Source organism: Rhinoraja longicauda, chromosome 3, assembly GCF_053455715.1.
Source record: "Rhinoraja longicauda isolate Sanriku21f chromosome 3, sRhiLon1.1, whole genome shotgun sequence".
NCBI classification, from domain to species: domain Eukaryota; kingdom Metazoa; phylum Chordata; class Chondrichthyes; order Rajiformes; family Arhynchobatidae; genus Rhinoraja; species Rhinoraja longicauda.
In genome coordinates, this window is record NC_135955.1 from 87,211,438 (window position 1) to 87,226,604 (window position 15,167).

General features: G+C 43.2%; 1 protein-coding gene across 1 annotated transcript in view; it reads left to right on the forward strand.

The window, feature by feature from the left end:
• Nucleotides 1-15,167, forward strand: part of map1b (microtubule-associated protein 1B) — a 100,830-nt gene that overhangs the window by 66,990 nt on the left and 18,673 nt on the right. Inside the window, exons 3-4 of the mRNA XM_078396587.1 lie at nucleotides 9,538-9,620; nucleotides 14,179-14,319. Coding sequence (XP_078252713.1) covers nucleotides 9,538-9,620; nucleotides 14,179-14,319 — 224 coding nt within the window. The remainder of the gene's footprint in view (nucleotides 1-9,537; nucleotides 9,621-14,178; nucleotides 14,320-15,167) is intronic.

Consider the following 15,167-nt stretch of genomic DNA (forward strand, 5'->3'; position numbering starts at 1 on the left):
TCACGGTGGCGCAGCGGTAGAGTTGTTGCCTTACAGCGAATGCAGCGTCGGAGACCCGGGTTCGATCCTGACTACGAGTGCTGTCTGTATGGAGTTTGTACATTCTCCCCGTGACCTGCGTGGGTTTTCTCCGAGATCTTCGGTTTAAAACTAAAACTGCAGAACTAAATTTGATGACTTATGCCACACCAACTCTACAGCCTCCTCAAGCTCAATACACCCCCGTCCCCTGATGCAAAAGGAAGGACATGGTGTTCCTTTTGTGTTGATGATTCACACCACAACAATGCATCTGTTGTTGATAGATGCACAACAAGATGCATCTGTCCGGCAACAAAAACAACGATGGGTAGATGCACAAATTATGATTTAATCAATTCGTTTCAGAGTATTCCAAAGCATGAGAAATTGGGATTTGAGTTAGCAGCCAATTTATTTATTTGCAATTGATCAGTTTTTCTTTTCTCTCCAGAATCTTCCATGAGCCAAGTGACAACAACCTGTCACTGAGTCTCCGAGTCTCAGATGTTGCATGTAGAAACAAAGAACTGCAGATGCTGGTTTATACCAAAAGTAGACGCAAAGTGCTGGAGTAACTCAGCGGATCAGCCGGCACCTCTGGAGAAAAATAATAGTTGACATTCCGTAACATCATATAACCATATAACCATATAACAATTACAGCACGGAAACAGGCCCGTTCGGCCCTACCAGTCCACGCCGACCACTTTCTCTGACCTAGTCTCATCTACCTGCTCTCAGACCATAACCCTCCAATCCCCTCCCATCCATATACCTATCCAATTTACTCTTAAATAATAAAATCGAGCCTGCCCCCACCACTTCCACCGGAAGCTCATTCCACACAGCCACCACCCTCTGAGTAAAGAAGTTACCCCTCATGTTACCCCTAAACTTTTGTCCCTTAATTCTGAAGTTATGTCCCCTTGTTGGAATATTCCCCACTCTCAAAGGGAAAAGCCTACCCACGTCAACTCTGTCCGTCCCTCTTAAAAATTTAAAAACCTCTATCAAGTCTCCCCTCAACCTTCTACGCTCCAAAGAATAAAGACCCAACCTGTTCAACCTCTCTCTGTAGCTTAAGTGCTGAAACCCAGGCAACATTCTAGGAAATCTCCTCTGTACCCTCTCCATTTTGTCGACATCACCCTTCATTTTTCTCCAGAGATGCTGCTTGATCCGCTGAGTTACTCCAGCACTCTGTGTCTATCTCAGAGGTTGCATGTTCAGAAGATGGGATAGAAACATAGACAATAGGTGCAGGAGTAGGCCATTCGGCCCTTCGAGCCTGTACGCACCGCCATTCAATATGATCATGGCTGATCATCCAACTCAGTATCCCGTACCTGCCTTCTCTCCATACCCCCTGATCCCTTTAGCCACAAGGGCCACATCTAACTCCCTCTTAAATATAGCCAATGAACTGGCCTCAACTACCTTCTGTGGCAGAGAATTCCACAGATTCACCACTCTCTGTGTGAAAAAAAACGTTCTCATCTCGGTCCTAAAAGACTTCCCCCTTATCCTTAAACTGTGACCCCTTGTTCTGGACTTCCCCATCTAGCCTGTCCAACCCCTTAAGAAGACAGGAAGACAATCTTCCTGCATCTAGCCTGTCCAACCCCTTAAGAATTTTGTAAGTTTCTATAAGATCCCCCCTCAATCTTCTAAATTCCAGCGAGTACAAGCCGAGTCTATCCAGTCTTTCTTCATATGAAAGTCCTGCCATCCCAGGAATCAATCTGGTGAACCTTCTCTGTACTCCCTCTATGGCAAGAATGTCTTTCCTCAGATTAGGAGACCAAAACTGTACGCAATACTCCAGGTGTGGTCTCACCAATGCCCTGTACAACTGCAGCAGAACCTCCCTGCTCCTATACTCAAATCCCCTCGCTATGAATGCCAACATACCATTCGCTTTCTTCACTGCCTGCTGCACCTGCATGCCTACTTTCAATGACTGGTATACCACGACACCCAGGTCTCGCTGCATCACCCCTTCTCCTAATCGGCCACCATTGATGAAATATGATACGTAATGATTTTATTGAAATAGACATACCTCAGGTTGAGTTATTCTTGTCTAATATTACGTGATTGTGATGATACTTCTTGGTACTTAGACAGCTTACGGGGTGTGGTATCAGAAATCTATGATCATAGGACACCTCTATTAGCAAGGTCTCAAAATCTCCTTTGATGGCTTTTGGGCTGATGTTTTCAATGGCATGGAAATCATATATGGTTTTGGCATTTCATAAAAGAGATTTACTTGTGCACCTGATAAGAGGTCATGTTCCTAAAATGTTTCTCTCTCACCAATCGCTACATGATCTGCCGAGTAGCTCCAGCATTCTTTCTTTTCTTTTTAAACTTCCCTTCAATGATTTTCAGATGCCGTCTCAATACTTTTCTAGTGACACAATACAAGATGCTTATCTAGTTTAGTTTTAGTTTAGAGATATGGTACGGAAAAAGGCCCACCGAGTCCACACTGACCAACGATCCCCGCACTTTAACACTGTTCTATGGACAATTTACACGTACACCAGGCCAATGGAGTTTGGGATGAAACCGAAGATCTCAGAGAAAGCCCATGTGGTCACGGGGAGAATGTACAGACTCCGTACAGACGGGATTTAACCTGGGTCTCTGGTGCTGCAAGCGTTGTAAGGCAGCAACTCCCCGCTGTCTCATCGTGCTTATTGTGAGGTGACTGCGATAACCTAAGGGATTGATCGGAACTACATTTCAAAATTTACTCAGTATCAGTGGTTGATTATCAACGAAGGTGACCGATCATTCCATTCAAAACTCAGCATCTACAAACTCATCGTTATGAAATAAACTATGAAAAACTGGCAAGTTGCTGAATGAGGATCTAAAGAACATTGCTTTTCTACATGAGGCAGGAATTGTGAGCTAGATTTAATCAGATGAAAGTTTAATGATAAAGCCTGTACATCCTGTACTGCGGCACAGTGCGCATCAGTAGAGTTGCTGCCTTGCAGCGCCAGATACCCAGGTTCGATCCTGACTACAGGTGTTGTTTGTACAGAGTTTCACGTTCTCCCTGTGACCAAGTTGGTTTACTCCGGGTGCTCCAGTTTCCTCCCACACTTCAAAGACGTGCAGGTTTATAGGTTAATTGTCCCTAGTGTGGAGGAGAGAACTGGTGGTACGGGTGATCGCTGGTCAGCGCAGACTTGGTAGGATGACGGGCCTGTTTCAATGCAGTATCTCTAAACTAATCTGAGAGTCGTACAGCATGGAAACAGACCCTTTGGCCCACCTTTCCCACACTGACCAGCATGTCCCATCTAAACTAGTCCCATCTGCCTGCATTTGGCCCATATCCCTCTAAGCCTGTCCTATCCATGTACCTATCTAAATGTTTCTTAAACATTGCAATAGTACCAGCCTCAACTACCTCCTCTGGCATCTTGTTCCATACACCCACCACCCTTTGTGTGAAAAAGGTATCCCTCTGGTTCCTATTAAATCTTTCCCCCCTCACATGAAAACTATGTTCTCAATTCCCCTACTCTGGGCAAGAGACTCAGTGCATCTACATGATCTATTCCTCTCTTTGTACACAAAATCGTTATGCCTTTTTTTGCAAAATAGATTAAAAGTAGCTGAACTCGTTCTAATGTTACTTTCATGTTCCAATGTTTGGAGGACAGACAATGGACAATAGGTACAGGAGTAGGTCATTCGGCCCTTCGAGCCAGCACTGCCATTCACCGTGATCATGGGTGATCATCCACAATCAGTACCCCATTCCTGCCTTCTCCCCATATCCCTTGACTACGCTATCATTAAGAGCTCTATCTAACTCTCTCTTGAAAACATCCAGGGAATTGGCCTCCTCTGCCTTCTGAGGCAGTGAGTTCCACAGCTTCACAACACTCTTGAGTGAAAAAGGTTTTTCCACATCTCCATTCTAAATGGCCTACCCCTTATTCTTAAACTGTGTCCCCTGGTTCGGGACTCCCCCAACATCGGGAACATGTTTCCTGCCTCTAGCGTGTCCAATCCCTTAATAATCTTATATGTTTCAATAAGACCCCCTCTCATCCTTCTAAATTTCAGAGTATACAAGCCCAGTCGCTCCAGTCTTTCAACATACGACAGTCCCGCCATTCCGGGAATTAACCTCGTGAACCTACGCTGCACTCCCTCAATAGTGGGACAGGGTAACTATAATTCTTTTTCTCACCACTCTGAATGTTCTGGTAGGTGCAGAAACAGGTTATAGCAGCCTTGGCCCACAGCCAGCTGAATCAGAGAGAGCACAGCAGATATTTTGTAGAATCAGTCATCGTGGATCATGCAGGAATTCACTGCTTTGACTATCTTCGTATTGCTGCAAGATCGGTGTGCGGTACATGAAGTATGCAACAGTCAATTTACCTTTACATTTGTCACAACAAACTTTCATCTAAGTGCTTCTCCCCTCCATTTCTTTTACATGTCTTGTCAAATTTCTTATCCTCTTTGATGCTAAGACTGTAAACACAATGACTTCTGCAAAGACTGCGATGATAATTAATCATTCACTGGCAGCTGGTTGGTGAAGCACTTAACTTGACACGGCCAGCCAAAGACTTGGCCCCATCTGTTTCAGAATGTCTGGTGGCCAAAATCTAATGCACTGCTGCCGCAAACAACTGTTTCAATGTTAAATATTTCCAAGAACCTTTAATGTCATCTCCTACTAAAAGAAACAATCTTTTCCGCATATCGAGAGCTGTATAATTTTTTTAAATGTGGCACTTGGTCGGCTCAGTGGCGACAGGTCGGCACGGTGGCGTCGCGGTAGAGTTGCTGCCTTACAGGCCCAGAGACCTGGGTTCGATCCTAACCAAGGGTGCTGTCTGTATAGAGTTTGTATGTGTGATTGCGTGGGCTTTCTCTGGGTGCTCCGGTTTCCTCTCACACTCCAATGAAATACAGGTTAGTAGATTAATAGGCTTTGATAAAATTGTATTCTGTCTCTAGTGTGGGATCAGCCATGATAGATCAGCCATGATTGAATGGCGGAGTAGACTTGATGGGCCGAATGGCCCCATTCTGCTCCTACAACATGGTGTTTAAGGTGAGAGGGAAGAAATTTAAAGGAAATGTCGGGGGTATGTTTCTCACACGGAGGGTGGTGGTTATAATGAAGAGGCTGTCAGAGGTTGTAGAGGCAGATACAATTAAAATGTTAAAAGGCATCGGACGGATATGTTGCTAGGAAAGGTAGAGAGGGAGACAGGTCGAATGCAGGCAAATGAGATTGCCATTGATTGGCATCACAGTCGGCATGGACGAGGCGGGCTAAGTGAGTCCAATTCTATGCTTTATGACTTTATGATTATTGTGGGTAAGAGGAAGAAATGGTGGCACAATGGTAGAGTTGCTGCCTTACAGTGGCAGAGACCCGGGTTCAATCCTGACTACGGGTATTGCCTTTATAGAATTTGTACGTTCTCCCCGTGACCTGCATGGGTTTTCTCCGGTATCTCCAGTTTCCTCCTACACTCCAAAGACCTACAGGTTTGTCGGTTAATTGGCTAATTGGCTTGGTATAATTGTAAATTGTCCCCAGTGTGTGTAGGATGGAGTAAGTGTGCGGGCATTGCTGGTCGCCGCGGACTGGGTGGGCCGAAGGGCCTGTTTCTGCACCTTATCTCTAAACTCAACTAAAAGGGATGTATCTGATGCTGTGAAACAGGGAGCAGAGGGCTAACTGTGGTTGGCGAGGCTAAAATGTTTCTAGCTAAATCCTACAAAGAAAAATATAGCTTCAAGGAAACAGAAAATAAACCAGGGAGAAAAATATAGCACTTTTACATTTTACAAAGAAAATGGCATACTTCTTGAGAGAATTAAATCGATGTGATTAGATTGTGCTACATTTGCAGTTACAAATGTTGTCGCAAGAATTGATTTTTAAAACTTTAATGCTGGAAGATAAATGTGTAAGAGTTTACAAATCAGTTTTCCTTTGTAAATGGTTTTACTACGTATTTAAGAACAACACCGCGTTTGTTGTGTTTCTGGTATTTCAGTGATGGAAATAAAATGTACGAGAGAGCAGAAAGTGTTAAGTTAATCCTCCTCCAGACTGGGAAAGAAATGTTGTGTCATCTAAAGGCCGCCTGCCCTTTAGTTGCCGACAGCAAGGAAAGAAGGGGGTTGATTGAACGCCGCTCATACCAAACTTATGATTGCACACAAAAGTCTGATTGAATTGACAGAACAATGCTTGTTCCAAGGTGAATGCTTGTCCTTGTGGACCATGTCTAAGCCGCGGTGGACAATGCCCTTGTTCATTCAGCAGAACAATGAGGCAAGACCAATGGGTCTGAACCACACATTGTGTAGCAATTCGTTGTCTGAGGGAAAGTGTGAGAGTACCAAGCGTGGATCGTTCTTCTTAGCACTTCAGGGAAATGTTAGAGATATGAGTCGTCGTGTGAAGAGGCTGCTGCTGACCTTGTACTAGAGCCAAGCTTTTCAAAACTCCTCACTGATTTTTACATTTTAAATCACCATCCGCTCGGTGAATGTGAATCAATCTTACTTTCTGCTGCAGGAGACTGCATATCTCATTGCTAACATGCTTTGTAGAAGAGAATTTAATGGCCAATATTTGTCAGCACTTTCAGCATGCTCCAAAAACTAATTGTGCCTATTTACTCAAATATTTAAAGTCAATGTATAATTAGTGAGTGCATCTGAACAACATGATTTTAAAAATTAACAATAAGTAAAGAAACATTTATAAAGATTTTATGTTGAGGAAAAGATGTACAGGCATTCCCTGGGTTACGACTACCAGACTTAAGGACATCCCTACATTCGAATGAGCTCTCACAATGTTATTCAGTTTAAAAGTCCAAAGTATGTACGTACATTTGTTCCGTCAATTCTCAATACTTTTAGTGATTATTTTTTCTTATCAGTCTTATGTGTGTTTGATGTAATTGATTGAAATACTCTTGAGGTATGACTGTCATACTGAGTTATTTTTGTAAATTTTCCGAATTGAACATAAAATTGACCTATGACTCAAAATGGCGGCGCTGCTCAGCAGCTGCCGTTCACCTGCAGTCCGTTTGTTTTTTGTCTTAATTGTAGTGTTTAGATGTGATGTTGTGTTTTTTGTGGTTGTGTACTATGTGTGGTGGGGGGGGGGGGGGGGGGCTGTCTTTTTTTTGTTTTGTGTTGGTTTATGATTGTGTGTGTGCTTATTTTTATTGTTCTTATTGTTGGACTGGGTAATGGAATTTCGTCCAAAAGACTTGTTTTTTTGGATGACAATAAAGGTTATTCTGATTCTGATTCTATGTAAAAGCATTATCTGTATTACCCAAGATGCCTTATTTGATCTTAATACAGATTCAGTACTAAGTAAGCTTATTTTCATATTAAATAATTGTAAAATCAGCTTATTGCTACCGTTTTAATGTTGCTGGAGATTTTTTATTTATCACAAAAGTTTTGCGTTATTAAAACTATTTGAGCAAAAATGAAAGTTTTTAATGTGTCAAATTTTTTCTAAAGCTGCAAAGAACCCCTGTCAAGCCATTGGACAGAAGTTATGCAACTAGGGTGGAAAATATGAATGACACATGCACAAATCGCACAGATGAACGTATAATCCGTTGAAAAGTAATAGGGAGGCTCGCAAAATGGTTGAAGTGTTGAAGAAAGCCATTGAACCCATCAAGTTGGTACCAGTTTATGTCCGAGAAATCCCAGCTAGTTCCCCCCTACATTCAATAGTCAATAGTCGTTTATTTGTCACATACACATAAATGTGTAGTGAAATGAAACATTACCCGCAGTTGAAACACTAAGACCAATAAGAATAATCAATAAAAATGCAATAACACATACAATCATCCACTAACACCAAACAAAAGAAACATCCATCACAGTGAGTCTCCTCCAGTCCCTTCTCACTGTGATGGAAGGCCAGAATGTCTTTTCTCTTCCCTGCCGTCTTCTCCCGAGGTCAGGCTGTTGAAGTTGCCACGTCGGGGCGGTCGGGGTTCCTGACATTGAAGCCCCCGCTGGGCGGTGAAAATCCCGCGGCCTATTCCATTGCATTGATCCCACCCTCAAGTGGTGTAAGTTATGCGGTAACAGCTGCAAATCTCTGGTATTTCAGCGGTCATGCTTTTGTTAATGCATACTTTCCTTGTGCTATTGATCAACACCTCGCGTCGGTCAAACAAAACATCTTAAATCCAACGTTTCACCTGTTCCAATAATCCTACTTTATATCCCACGTATTAGATACTCCCATCGTTGCCTTTTTTTTCCTACTTGCGAAACTCAAAAATCAAAAGTAAGTTGTTTGGCAAGGCTCGTGACACCGTACCACGTGGCTGGAGATCACAGGAGAGGAATGCTCGAATAAACAATGTCCAGACTGAATGAACATGCCTCGAAAATTTGCAAGTGGGCTGTGCTGGTATCCAGGTTGCTGGTGTTCCTCATTCTTCGGCCTTGGTAATTTGCTGAGCACATCCACAATGTAACCTGGAGGTTGGTCTCCAGGGAGATGGGGCTGCTGACATTTTGCATTAATGGAGAATGTCGAGTGCCACTGACTGCAGGGAGCTGTGCAAACTGCGGCACTCTGGCTGCAGGGGCTTCTGAAGGATCTGGCTGCCTCAAGTGCCATTGGAACTGTTTTAGTTTTACAGATACAAGTGTGCAAAGAGGCCCTTTGGCCCACCGAGTCCATGCCGACCAGTGATCGGTACACCAGTTCTATCCTGCACACTTGGAACAAATTACAGAAGCCAATTAACCCGCAAACCTGTACATCTTTTGAATGTGGGTGGAAACCGTACCACACAGAGAAAACCCACACGGATTGCCAAGAATTGTTACGGTCAACAGTGCATTGCCTCCAAGGGTGGTGAAAAAGGAATCACTCAGGGTATTGGATACATACTTGAGAAGGAAAAAAAATCACACAGCTGTGAGGAATGAACTGATGACATGGTCGTAAAAGGACCCAGCATTGCCTTAGTGGGCTGAATGGTCACTTTCCATGCTGTAACAATTCTATAGTTCTATGTACCAATTCTACGGTTCTATGAAATATGTATTCTCCTTCAATGTTGCTATCCCAGTATTTAACTTTGATGGGCACTGAACATATCTGAGAGCTAATAAGGGTTAATTATCCAAAATGCACTGAATTCTATTGATTTTTATTCCCACACATTTTTATTGCAAAGGCTCCGTTGCAGATTTACAGTTTAAGGCTCTCCCCACATTGCACGCTAATTAGTATAAATCTATGTCAAAGCCCCATGAACTATTTGCTCGAGGGTTGTATTTAAATAATAAACAATGGTATGTCAACGTTAAGTAAAGGGGAATAACATAACCTGTGATGAAAATATTCAGTTGAATATTCTGCATTGCATGCATTCGAATTTTTTAATAGGTAAAGTATGCACTGAAATTTTTTCAAATTCCTTCACTTTTTCCCCTAAATAGGCCAGAAAATCCTTCACCACAGAAGTGATGTCTTGGAAACTGTTGTCCTGATCAACCCTTCAGACGAGGCAGTGAGCACAGAGGTAAGAGATCAGCAGGACACAGACAGATGGCAGGGAGCACGAGGGCAATGATAAGGAGCACTGAAATCTAACACTGATTAGGCCGCGTTAGGCCAGATTGCCCCCTGTGGGGGTTTTAGGTTGAAAATCATGTGTCACGCTGTGCGGGTCATGCTGTTGTGGTGAAATGAGAGACCTGACATCATTGGGTTCAATCTCATCATGGCAATTTAAAAATATGAATTCGGTTTTAGAAAATCAGCAGATCAAAAGTCTACAAACGTGATAATGAAGCAAAAGAAAACCATTGAACCACTAGAACTATAAAGCACTATATTTAATTTCATCTTCTAAACATGCAACACGTGAGACAGACACAAAATGCTGGAGTAACTCAGCGGGTAAGGCAGCACCTCTGGAGAAAAGGAACAGATGATGTTTCGGGTCGGAACCCTTTAGACTGTAATATAGTGGCGGTGGGCGGGGGATGGCGACGACTGGAGGCGGGAAAAAAGCCAGAACAAATCAGGGCCGGCAACAGATGACCTCAGTAAGGGTGGAGTCCATAATGGTTCATTGTTGGCTGGAGAAAATGTGCTAATGAGAGGGATACAAGGATGTGAATGGTGGAACTAGTAGGTCGACTAGGATGGGGGAGGGTATGCAGGAGTTACTCGAAATTAGAGAAATCAATATTCATACTGCTGGGTTGTAAGCTGCCCAAGTGAAATATGAGGTGTTGTTCCTCCAGTTTGTGAGGCCACATGCAGATGCTGCCTGCCCTGCTGAGTTACTCCAACATTTTGTGTCTCGCTTCGGTATAGTCCAGCATCTGCAGTTCCATCCTACATGTGATCATGAAGCATTTGGTTTTATAGAACATAGTACAGCATAGGAATAGGCCCTTTGGCCCACAACATCCCACATGATGCCAAAGATAAACTAATCTCATCTGCCTGCACATGATCCTTGTAGTTTATACTCCCCTAATCCAGGCAGCATTCTGGCAAACCACTTCTACACCATCTGTTAGGTTTCCACATTCTTCCTGTAATGGAGCAACCAGAACCACATGCAATACTCCTAATTTGTTGGTGTTTTACTAGCAAGGGAGCAGTATCTGTGAAATTCTCAGTTCCCTACTTGAAAACCCTGGATGAAATTACTGAGCAATAAAGTGTCCTTGCTACGTTTTCTTGCTGTGATGTTTCCTTGAAGAAGCATGGTGGTGCAACAGTAGAGTTGCTGCCTTGCACACCAGAGACCCGGGTTCAATCCTGATTTTGGGTGCTGTCTGTACGGAGTTTGTACTTTCTTCCTGTAACCTTGTGGGTTTTCTCTAGGTACTCTTGATTTCCTCACACATTCCAAATACGTATAGGTTTTATAGGTTAATTGGCTACTGTAAATTGCCCCTATTGTGTAATAATAATAGTATAATATAATATATTCCTTTATTCGTCCCACACCGGGGAAATTTACAGTGTTACAGCAGCAAAGTGGATAGCAAGACATTATAAATAAAAGTAAAGACAAGGATAAATTGTCATCAGTTTTCTGTGAGTTCTTAACTGTTACTGTTGACTCGTCTGCTGGGAGCAGTACTGGTTGTGCAGTCTCACAGCAGCGGGAAGGAAGGACCTCCTATATCTCTCCTTCACGCACTTGGGGTGAAGGAGTCTGTCACTGAAGGAGCTACTCAGTGCAGTGACAGTGTCCTGCATGGGGAGGGAGTCGTTGTCCAGCAGCGATGTTAACTTTGCCACATTTCTCCTCTCTCCCACCACCTGCACTGAGTCGAGGGGGCAACCCAGGACAGAGCTGGCCTTCCTGACCAGCTTGTCAAGGGGAGGGGAAAAGGTGGGGTGGGGAGTAGGGGGGGAAGCGGGAGTGGGGGGGGGAGGGCAGGAGTCGGGGGACTAGGGGGGGAGTCGGGAGGGGGAAGGTAGTGGGGGGTGGGGGGGGACATGGACAGTTGTGATTTGCTGTTGAAGACCACTGGAGCAAGTATGCCTTCAATGAATTTAGGTATGTGCAGTTTTTAAATGAAACTCTTTCTTCATAACTTAGTCATACATTTTGTGTAAGGAAAAAGCAAAATAGAAAAAACAAAACAAAACAATTTTTTTCTTTGTGTTGTAAAAAGTATTTCTGTTCAATAACCTTTCTATAAATAGCAGAATGTACTCATGAAAGGCCTGACATTGTACATGTAGTCCAAGAACTACAGACAGTTCGAAATAATAATTGTTTTTCACACATGAATCTAGTAGCGCAACGTGTATGCGCATTTGGCGTGCATACTTTTTTTTGCTGAAAAATTGCATTACGCGCCATATTATGAATTTTGATATAAAATTCTGAATTTTGGACATCAAAATTCTGAATTTGTAAAATCAAATGTTGGGAGGTCTGCATCCCATCTACAAGTCATTTATATAAATGATAAACAATAGAGGTTACAGGACAAATCGCTGCAGAACAGCATCAGTTGCAGACATCCAGCTAGAGTAACAGCTTTCCCCAACCAACACCTACAATAAAACTAAGCATAAATCCTCTGTCTTCTACGGGCAAGCCAGTTCTAAATCCAGACCACCAAGTCACTGTGAATCCAATTCATCTTAACCTGGATCAGCCTACCACAAGGGACTTTGTTAAAGGCTCTGTAAAAATCTATACAGACAACATCCACTGCCCTCATCAATCCACAAAACACTCAATCAAGTTAATAAGACAAGACCCGCTGCTTACAAAGCCTTACTGACAATTATCCCCTTCTCTACCAAATGCATGTATATCATTTCCCAAAGAATCCTCTCCAATAGCTTCCCTGGCACTGATATGAAGCTAACCAGGGCGACACGGTGGCGCAACGGTAGAGTTGCTGCCTTACAGCGAATGCAGCGCCGGAGACTCAGGTTCGATCCTGACTATGGGCGCCATCTGTACGGAGTTTGTACGTTCTCCCCGTGACCTGTGTGGGTTTTCTCTGAGATCTTCAGTTTCCTCCCACACTCCAAAGACGTACATGTATGTAGGTTAATTGACTGGGTAAATGTAAAAATTGTCCCGAGTGTGTGTAGGATAGTGTTAATGTGCGGGGATCGCTGGGCGGCGCGGACTCGGTGGGCCGAAGGGCCTGTTTCCGCGCTGTATCTCTAAATCTAAAAAAAAATCTAAATCTAAACCAGCCTATAATTTCATTGGTTATCTCTCCTTTTCTTCTTAAATAAAGGACTAACATTGGCTACTCTCCAGTCCTGTAGGACCTCACTTGCAGCTCGAAAGATTGCAAAGATCTCCATCAAGGGTCCTGCAATCTTATCTCTTGCCTTAATAACCTGGGATAGATCCCATCGAGCCCTGGGGATGTGTCTATCATATTGCTTTTCAAGAGATCCAGCAGCACCTCCTTCTTTTCCTTTTACTCCAAATGTATATCCTCTCTGGTCATCCAAGATTCCCATCCCTTGCCATCCTTGTTCCTCCTCCTCAGTGGAACATGCCGATCCTGAAATCTGGATCAGCTGTCCTTTAAATGACTCCGACATCAGATGTGGACTTACCTGATGACAATTGCTCCCAATTTACTTTTCCTACCTCCTGCCTAATAATGTTGTGATCTGCCTTACCCCAAATTTAGTACTTCTCCCAAGGTCCAGACTTATTTTTATTCATATTTATCTTAAAACATGGGGGTTTTGATTACTGTTCCAAAATAACTTTACACTGAAACACCATTCACCTGGCTATGTTTGTTTTCCAATTCCTGGTGCAGTATGATTCCTCCATGAGTTGGACTATCCACATACTGTTTCAAGAATGGGGCAGCATGGTGGCGCAGCGGTAGAGTTGCTGCCTTGCAGCGCCAGAGACCTGGGTTTGAACCTGACTATGGGCGCTGTCTGTATGCCCTGGACATAGGTTTTCTCTAGGTGCTCCAGTTTCCTCCCACCCTCCAAAGACGTAAGTTAATTGGCTTTGGTTAAAATTGTAAATTGTCCCTAGTGTGTAGTATGTGCTAGTGTAATGGGGATTGTTGGTCAGCATGGACTCGGTGGGCTGAAGGGCCTGATTCACTAAACTCATCTAAAAGATACCCTCTTAGATACACCAATAAAGCAATTTAAATTTATTGTCTGAATACTCAGTACATAGTCCCGAATTCCTTTAAGATGACTTCAGATGTGACAATGAGAGCATTTAGTGCACTAAAATTCAGTCCAGTTCAATCCTGAGTTTATGGTACAAATTCAACTAAATTGCCCATCTGAAGAAAGATATCAAGCCAAGAAGTCATGTTCTCCGGAGATGCTGCCTGACGCTTTGCGTTATTCCAACACTTTGTGTCCTTTTTCCCCTCAGAGTGAGGTGTTCTAAGCACATCCTTATTACTGGAGACACAAGGAACTGCAGATGCTGCAGTCTGAAGAAGGGTCCCAACGCGAAATGTTACCTGTTTTAATCCGATGTAAAGATCAACCGGCAAGAAAAATTTAACTCGGGGATGGTGTTTGTAAATTGCACCTTGCAGCTATTTGCCCGACATCTCTAAGCCATTGTGTCCTTTCCTCAGGTACGCTTGATGATCACTGATGCTGCCCGACACAAGCTGCTGGTGCTAACTGGACAGTGCTGTGAAAACACTGGGGAGTTGATTCTACAATCTGGTTCATTCTCATTTCAGAACTTCATTGAGATTTTTACAGATCAGGAGGTAAGTGAATGTATGCTCGGCACGTTTGCCCCTGCCCTCTTGGGCCCCCAGCAGAACCTTGCTGCCGACAAGGGTTTGTTTTGAATGTTGGAGAGATGTTCTCAACTTGTTTGATCGTTATCTCCCATGGTAAATATCAGTAAATTGCTAAGAGCAGGTGTTTAAGGAAAGGTGTTGCTGATGAAGTTTATATTCTCAAGAGTCAAGAGTAATTGTCATGTGTACCCACGATGGAACAATGAAACTCTTCCTTGCAGCAGCATAGTAGACCTATAAACACAGTACTCTTAGATAATATGTGGGAAACAGAAATTCAATAAATTAACAGCCATAATATTAGTACAAGAACATACCCCGAAAAGCCCTCAGTGCAACCAAAAACATTCCACAGTTCATAATTGAGGTTAGTGTTGTGCAGTGCTCAGGAGCCTGGCACTTCATAACTTACAGGAGCAGAATTAGACCATTAGACCCATCAAGTCTACTCCGCCATTCAATCATGGCTGATCTATCTTTCCCTCTCAACCCCATTCTCCTACCTTCTCCCCATAACCCCTGACAAACGCACTAATCATATTGGTTGTTGGGAAGAAGCTACCCATGAAACTGGTGGCCGTATTTTTAAGACTTCTCTACCTTCCCAATGGTAGGAGTGAAATGAGAGCGTGGACAGAGTGGTGTTGGACTCTGCCATCACGTTGAATTGGATAAATAGGCAGTTTTGTTTGTGCTTGTAGATTTATGCTTTGCCAAGTAGAAGTTCCACAATGTCGTGGAGTAATTTTAAGAATCGTCTTTAAAAACATAGCTGAGACTACTTGAACTGCCATGTGCAAAAAACAAACTAC